We start from the raw sequence: 8,519 nt of genomic DNA, 5'->3' as shown, positions 1-8,519 counted from the left end.
AAGCGAAAGTGACTGTTGAAAAGAGTATAAATTGACGGAATTGTTTTACTTCTTTAATTCACAGCTACTTAACAAAACACACGGACCAGTCTCGTTGTAGCGAATATAGCCATCTACGCAGAAACAATCCGCGGTACATTTTTCTACGCACTCTATCGACGATGGACTGGGATCATCGCACGTTGGCTGCACGCACCGACCGCAGCAGTCGAAGTATTCCGTTTTCCGATCACATATCTCTGCAAATGACAGCAAATTTAGTGCATTTGAAACAATGTACTTCAAGTCTTTTAAATAAAACCACATCCTAATCTACTCACTAAATTTCTTCCCATTGTCACATAGCAGCTGGCATGGAGTACCAATGATATCACTTGCGGTCACCAAAACACAGACCGTGGCAAACAGAATCGCTGCACAAACGGAGTAAACGCTTGCCATGGTGATCGATGCACGCTGGATGATCCTGCTACCGTGTGGGAGACGTGTTTTAAACCTTTTTGCTGACGGCACTAAGCGCCGCACGAGAAACGGAAGATAAACCACGCGAGGCACAACACCCTCCAGAAAGCCCACGGTCGACGTCTGCAACGTGCGTCACGTGAACAAATCGGGTTAATGAAACGTGACTATTTACGCAGTAATCAAAAGTGTGCTTAGAGCTTATTGTGTATTAAGGCTCCACACGCGCATGCCGACCATCAATGCAACTCTACGGTGATATCAATATACCACACCACGTGGTGTCGGTTAGGGCAGATATGTTCCACTACGCTTTTCCTCAATCGGACATCGAAGGCAATGTCTCAAAAATGTGACGCACATAATAGACATCGGAGAAAACAGCAATGAAAGAACATATCAGAAAGTGTAGAATGTGGAAAAAATATCTTAATTAGGTCTTATTAAAACCATTCGTATCAAAATACGATTCATCCACGCTAAACAATAGCGTAGTGATTCTTTTTTCTTTTTCCTCGTATTTGTAACTTCATCTATTCAAATTAAATGGGAAACGTTATCATGGATAGCTGTATCAACGGCAAATTGAAATAAAGTGTGTTCACTATGAATGAATCTACAACCCGTTGTGCTGTACGCAACAAACCGCTACTCTTCTGCAGTGGAAATAGAGTGATGACTGCATCCATTTAAATTGAAATGCTCGTGCAAAATCTGTAAAAGTGTATTTTTTCCATGTTTATGAAGAAATTACTTGTTAGCTTACTCGACCTTTCTATTACTTTTTCCGCAATGTTTTTAAATATGCCCACAGCACTTGGTTGAAATCAGTGGCGCCACCTATACAGTCTTTCAAAACACAAGCCATAAAAAACAACGCGAATTCAAGCAGGGTTTGCTATAAAATTTTCTTTATATATTATAGCACAACTCACTCTTTTGTTGTTACGTGCAGGAGCTGTCAAAAATCCAGCTATGTGTAGCCGCGGTATGAAAACTAACCATGAGAGAAAAGAGAGAGAGTGAGAGAGAGCATAGAGTATTTCAAAGAGCAGTTCAGTCACTAAGCATAGAAACGTGTGCAATTGGTCAAATTTTATATTAATGGTAATCTTATAATAAAATTCATGTTATTTTTTATCTCAAAATATCGTCAATAATATTTTGATCATTTTCATACATTATTGAATTAATTTCTGTACATATCTTTGTATTCTGTATATATCCATTTTACATATTCTATAAAACAAATCAGCTCTATATCGCACAGACATTATTTTAGTTAGAGTAACATTGTTTTTCCGAAACGAGTTGAAGTGCTTTAAGCTGGCAAAGAATATGTTTAATTGTTCGTTTCTGAGCGAGCAATCCTTGGCCAATATGCGACATGCAAGCTGCTAGGCGAATTAGTGCAAAACGTGTCAGGCATAGAGCACATCCTGGATAGTGGGACGTTGTAAACGATTCGATTTTTATTCCGTCTTAGCGTAAATTGATTTCAAAGTAATCATTATTGTTCACGCTACATCTTGTCATTATAAATTCCACATAAGTGATCTAGCAAGCGTTGCTAAATGTGACACGTTCTGCGAACGAGTGTCGACACAACGAAAACATCCTTGTCGTTCCCAGAATCCTGTTCAAACGTGTCATCCGTGGCGGTAAACAACAAGCTATAAAAACCATCGTTTGTGATAGTGAATGACGCTTTCGCATGTCTTGTGGAGCAGACCAGCAGCGAACTACGATGGAATCGCCAGAACAACCTACCACATCAACGGCTAACAATCAAGCGGGTAAAATACTCTCACTATGCTGGAATGCTGGCGCCCTGGCCGCCTCATACTACGACATCGATCAACTGGAACTGTACGCCGTACAACAGGCCATCGAACCACGTCCCCAGTACGTGCTGCTTCGAGATCTTGTCCGTCGCTACCATCCTTTGTTCTACGTCATCTCCGGTCCAAGCTGTTTCCTCGAAGACTGCATCGAACTGCTGGGTCTGCCGGTTGCCGCGAACGATTCCGCACCCGGCAATCCTGGGCAATCACGCAACACCACCGAAATACCAACCCAAGCACCCAACGTGAAGGTGGTCGAGTTTTCCACACACACCCAAACGATCGCCAAAGCGCGGCTACTCGCACTGAAAGTTCCCGGCATGCCAGCCCAATCCGACGAAGCCGAGTGCCGAACATTCCTCGAGAGTTTGCTACCGTTCGAGCAGGAGCTGTTGGTGCTGAGCGTCGGAAATATGCTGCTTCTGCTGGACGGTGTTGGTGACGGGTTGTCTCCAGACCAGCTGGTAACGAGGATCAATCTCGTTACACCCAGCACGCAGCTCATCATCGATGGGTTAACGTACGAGGCACTGCAGATATTCGATGCCAGCCGGCATCCGTCAGGATTCAAGCGTGGCACGGACACTCGCGGGTTGTCGGTGTACAGCCTGTTCAACCGGTGTTGCTCGAAGAATGGCTCCGAATGGCTCAGCCGTTTGATGGCGCAACCAATCCGCGACCGGCAGGAACTACGACGACGGCAGGACACCGTACGGTGGTTGCTGGAAAACGATCGCTACGTCACGCAATTCGCCCAATGTCTGAAGCATCTGTCCAACGTCGGTTTGCTGTACCGAAAGATCCTACAGGGCACGGCACGAAACGTCGACTGGAAGATGCTGAAGAAGAACCTCTACTATCTGTACTCGCTGTGCAAGGTGTGCGTAATGGCGATGGAAGATTCCCGAACCACCGGGACGCTCATTCACGAGGTTGGCCAGTACACGCGCAACCCGGGAAATGCGATCAAACACGTGCTCTACACCCTCGACAAGTGTCTCGATCTGGAACGGGGTGACGAGGAAAACAAGGTAGTGATGCGAGCAGGCATCGACCCAACCGTCGATCGATTGCGCGAACAGTACGACGGTTTGCGGCAGCTCGTAATGGAATCCTCCCGGTTGGGCCTGGAAGGACTACAGCTCGACATGGCGAACGTGTGCGTGACGTACCTGCCATCGTTTGGGTTCGTCATCAGCACGCAGGTTGACGAGCAGCTGCAACGGTCTGGCATCCTAAACAACGCCTCGTTCGAGCTGGTGTTCCAGGCGGACAACACGGCCTACTTTCAGATCAATCTGTGCAAGGAGCTGAACAATGAGTTCGGTCAGATGGTCGCGCAGATGATCGAGCTCGAGCTTGCGCTTCAGATGCGCCTGACGAGCTTCGTTGGGCACAAGTTTCCCGAGGTCATGGGGGTGTACAAATGGGCCGGTAAGCTTGATGCCCTGCTGTCGTTGGCCACCGTGGCCAAAATGCATGGGTACGTTTGTCCGGTTCTTGCTGATGACAGGGTGCTGCAAATTAATGCCGGCCGGCACGTTGTGGTGGAGCGTCGAGGATCCTACCGCCCGAACGATACATTCGTCGGGAACGTCACCGGACGCATGGTGAACGTGATCGCCGCGGAAGGATCAGTAGGAAAAACGACCTATCTGAAGGAGCTAGCCATCACGTGTTACCTAGCGCACGTGGGCTCTTTTGTACCAGCTGCCACGGCCCGGATTCCGCTCCTTGACGCCATCTACACACGGCTCGATCACCCGGAATCGATCTTCAGCGGGCGATCCTCCTTCATGTCGGAGCTGTTCCAAATGTCGAATGTGCTACAGAACGCCACCTCCACCTCGCTAGTGCTGATCGACGAGTTTGGCAAAGGCACGAACTATCTGGAAGGAAAGTCCTTGCTGGTGGCATCGATCGAGCACTTGCTACGGCAAGGATCACGTGCCCCGATCACATTCATCACGACGAAATTCACCGGTATCGAGGCGTTTCTGCCCAACCAACACCCACATCTCGCACTAACAGTGCACCGGGAGGTTCGGGAGCGTTCGCGTAACGATTCCTGCCAGGACACGCTGGACGTGACCTCGATCGACCCGGCTGATGAGCGGTAAGAAGCGATTGTGCGTGATCAAACTCTCCGTTCCCAGTCTGGAAGGTTCGTTCCGTTTCCATTCACAGGTTGACCACCTCGTACCAGCTGGCATTCCGTGCCGTAGCCTTTACCGTAATAAAATACCACCAAGCTAGTGGACGAGCGTTGGGAGCCGACACCGTACGGCAGTTGCTGGAGGCGACGCCAATCACGCAGGTTCCGGAACGATGTCTAGAAATTTCGCATGCTCCAAACGCACACGGCACGGCATCAGTGACGTTACCGGAACCACCCGACGGAAGTGGTGGTCTTGAACGGCCGAACAGGATTTGAATTTTTCAGCAACCACCAACACCACGGGCGTGCACTTGCGCACTACCCGTGATCCAGGCACCAAAAGTGTGGAACTTTTGCCCAATAGATGCGCGCTCGCTCGACGACGCTGGGCTAGATTTTGGGGCCATTCCGTGAAAGGTCCATCGCTGACCTTTACCCGTACGTCTCGATTGCCATGATCGCTGGACCACCGGGTAAGGGCACCCGGACAATGGCCCTTCAATTGCGCTTCGCACATCCACGCCACGTGTGCGTTGAAAGGGTGCAGGAAATATGCCGTCACACAATCCAATACCCACGAAATGGCGCACTGATTCTGTTTGTTTATAATTAATGATTTATTGATTTTCCGCGTTCGCGCCAGCGCGTGCCCAACATTTGCCCACCCAGGGTTTGCGGTGTGTGTGTGTGTCTGTGTGTGTATGTACGCGCCTTTGTGGATATAACAATTTCCACCGTGATGCAGGCATAGCCGCCGGGGTGTAGCATTTGTGCAAGTGCTCCGTGATGGCACATGACATGGCCAGAAATTGTGTCTTGATTAATACACCCACTTCGGCATTTCGTCGGAGCGCGCAAGGTCACATTCCAACGGTCGGAATTGAAATATGAATTTTGTCATACATCGGAAATGGTTCGAACGGTTCTAGTGTTTTTTTTTTCTTATTTTGTTTCCATTCACCAATGGAACTGGGAAACGGGAACTTAGCGTGCCACGGGTCGTGCGATTGTTCCAAGTGAAGCGAAGTGGCTAACTGCTTGTGGTGTGTGCGGCTGGTGTGTGAAAAGAAAATTAATTCCGAATGGGTGAAACAAAAGTCACCCCCCTAAAAAAGCACCCATATGCAAGATCGTACCGCAAATGTGGCACTGTGTCCAATGTACATCTGCTGTGGGTGGTTGGTCCCACAATCACTTCGCAGTGGTTCGAAATTTCACACCATATCACAGCTACAACAGCTTCCGCATGCCGGAACTCAGCTTGGGGCGCACATTCGGGAACTAAATGCGTACCAGCGGTTTATTTACCGCCAGGTTCAGGGCCAACACTGACCCGGTTTTGTACCTTTCGCAACCCACCATGGCAACAAAGCACCCTAAACCGGCCGTCGTGCGCAGCGAAATTCGTATCCGGAATCCCAATCTTGCGGCGCACGTGTAACGATGCCACACCGCCTAATGGCGTGTTGCCGGCGTGATCTTGCTGTAAGGGCTGTGGGCGCCGGGAATATAAACGCGCGATACGCATTTAAAATAACGTTAAGTTCAACCCCCTAATAAAACCAACCAGATCGGTCCCAATTCTCGGTAGGGTGACGCCACACGTGCGTACTTTTCTTGGGGGGAAAAATGCAAACAATTCCGAACTCGCCGAGCGACCCGAAAAGCCACACTAGTGGGTGGAAAACTGTGGCCTTTTGGAAGCTGTAACGTTGCGACACACCACCACGGAAGGTGTGCTGGATGTAATCTAGCTTTAATAGTTACCACCCACCGAAGGAAAAAAAAATATTACTCCTAATGGTGTCTAAGTGCGGCTAATGAGAAGCGTCCACCGCCACCACCCAGGCATTGGGACGCTCAAAATGGTTCACTTTTCACTCGCAAAACGCGCTAATGAAAGTGCCACAAATGGGCATAGTGCGTCATTTCGGGTTGTCAGGGTGCTCTGTTTTTTTTTTCTTTGCTCCGCCTTCGCCGGAACCACCAACATTCACGTCACAGATGTGCGACGAGGCTCATGTGCGTGCCAAAAGTGTGTCGATACGTGTCGGAGTCAGCCAAGGTGTCAGGTGCGTAAGAGCCCCCGTCCATTTTGTGCCCTTTGGCTTCAGCCTTCCCTCGGGGTGTTTTTCTCTCGCACTTCACTCCAGAGCCGCCCATTCGTTCGGTTAGTCACTCGTGCGTTTAGCGGGTCATGGCGCGATCATAAAGGGCCGTGAATCACCCCACCGGTGATCATCTGTTCGATGGCGTGAGCATTCAAACGCACACACCACGAAGATCATCGTGCGATCCTCCGCGATCGGTTAGCCGCTCGATCAAGTGACTTCGCTGACATTTCCGCGTCGCGTACGCTCCGTGTCGGTGTGTTGGTGCGCGGGCTCCACACCATGCTGATGCAGGAATTTCCCCCACCGAGGCGAGGTGACTTTGGTCCAGTTCGCGGTTGCACACCGTTCCTGCTGGGTCGTACCAGCTCGCGTACCAGCTCGCTAAACGAAACGAGCGCGTGTGCGTGCGTGTGTGTGTGTGTTTGCGTGTTTGCACGCGTGCGCGCAACTCCAGAGCACGCCGTTTGGCGGGGGCCACGCGGACAACGTACGTCGACAGTGGTGTTCATTCATTTCGCCGCCATCGCGCCACATGCATCGGCATCGTGTGGCGGTTTTCCGCGCGCACGTACAAACGCAACCATCGGAAAACGGGTGTGTGTGTGTGTGGGTGGCGTGTGTGTGTCTGTGTTTTCGTCCTTGCGGATCGCGGTGAGTGAAAAACGCCGTTGTGCAGAGGAAGGCCGCCATTGTCAGTGAAAGTTGCACGGTGGAAAACCCACCCGTTTGTGGTGGGGAGGGTTTTGTTGGTGCATATGCACCCCCGACGAAAGTGACGAGAGGCCGGGAAAATACTCGTGTGCACGCGCGCGCGTTTCTAAAGGTCGCCAGTAATGCAAACGGACGGTGGGGACCAAGCGGACCGGCGACCAAAAGTGACCGAAACGTGGGTTTTTCAAACGATTGCAGCATTCATTGGCACGGAGTGTGTCGTTTTTCCCTCCCAAGATCCCAAGGTGCGCGGTATTTTTTTTTCTCTTCTCTTTCGCGTATTACGTGCGTGCATCGTGCGTGTGCCGTTGATTTGTGGAAAGTGTCGTGAAGCGGTTCCAGCGAAGGGCGCGAGATTTTCTCTCTCACTCAGCGCTCGTGAGGGCCTGCTGTGTGAAGCTGGTACGCATCGTGCGGAGAAAACCCAGCTTCAACCCCCGGGCAACCGTAACGAAACCGTGCGCTAGCGGAAGTGCAACCGTACGTGAACGTGAATCTGCCGGATTGGCAGAAGGGGAGAGCGAAAAATAAAAGCAAAGGTTAGTAGGATGGCTCACGATCGGATCTGTTCTGTGTTGCCTTTTGCCTGGCATTTGGCAGGTGTGGGTTAATTTTACGCAAATTGAGTCGCTTTTGCGGCAACCCTCGAAACACCAAAAACAGCGTTCTACGGGTTCGTGCTCTGGCGCGTCGCCAGTTTGGCAATTTTTGTCCCTTCTACGGGGTGAAAAATTCGCCGATAAACTGCACCTTAGAAGGGCGAATGTTGTCCGCGGGTTGTGTGAGCCAAAATCCGCACGATCGAGAGCTGTCTGGTACGTGCGGCGGTTCGCAATACCGCGCCGTGGGTTTAGTTGGTGGTAAAACGAGTTTTTAATTGAGCAAAAACCCCCCTTTGCTTTGCGGGGCCCTTTTATTTCGCGTGAACACGGGCCAGAAGCCAGAACACGTTGGCGGTGGTGACTTGTGCGCTTGTTTGAACCACACAGCCTGCTGTGACCTTGTTGGGCACGGAATTGGTGAGAGATCGGTACCCAACAACTTGTTGCAGTATGCTCTAAGCAACCGTAGCTCGGTGGCGATGCTGAAGTCGAACCAAAGCCTTCCATGGCTGCTCCATCTCCTTGACAACCGTTCATGGGGGTGCCTTTTTGCGGCTCGTTCGAGAAGTATTGGCCGCGTCCGGGCGTAATGTTAGCTCCACAAGAAGCAAGGTTAAGTCATCGCCGG

General features: G+C 50.6%; 1 protein-coding gene across 1 annotated transcript; it reads left to right on the top strand.

Annotated features, from left to right (window-relative positions):
* Positions 1 to 2,209: 2,209 nt before the first annotated feature.
* On the top strand, positions 2,210 to 4,740 carry LOC128730865 (mutS protein homolog 5-like). The gene is made up of 2 exons (XM_053823955.1): positions 2,210 to 4,422; positions 4,494 to 4,740. The coding sequence occupies exons 1-2, from the start codon at positions 2,210 to 2,212 to the stop codon at positions 4,738 to 4,740; spliced, it is 2,460 nt and encodes an 819-aa protein (XP_053679930.1).
* Positions 4,741 to 8,519: the final 3,779 nt, after the last annotated feature.

Source organism: Anopheles nili, chromosome 2, assembly GCF_943737925.1.
Source record: "Anopheles nili chromosome 2, idAnoNiliSN_F5_01, whole genome shotgun sequence".
Classification (NCBI taxonomy): domain Eukaryota; kingdom Metazoa; phylum Arthropoda; class Insecta; order Diptera; family Culicidae; genus Anopheles; species Anopheles nili.
This window is presented reverse-complemented; position numbering and strand designations above follow the sequence as displayed.

What these genes read in the sequence shown, in the direction of transcription:
- LOC128730865 (XM_053823955.1), top strand. Translation starts at nt 2,210, where the DNA reads ATGGAATCGCCAGAACAACCTACCACATCAACGGCTAACAATCAAGCG. An exon ending in ATCGACCCGGCTGATGAGCG is followed by an intron (nt 4,423 to 4,493) that starts GTAAGAAGCGAT and finishes TTCCATTCACAG; the next exon opens with GTTGACCACCTCGTACCAGC.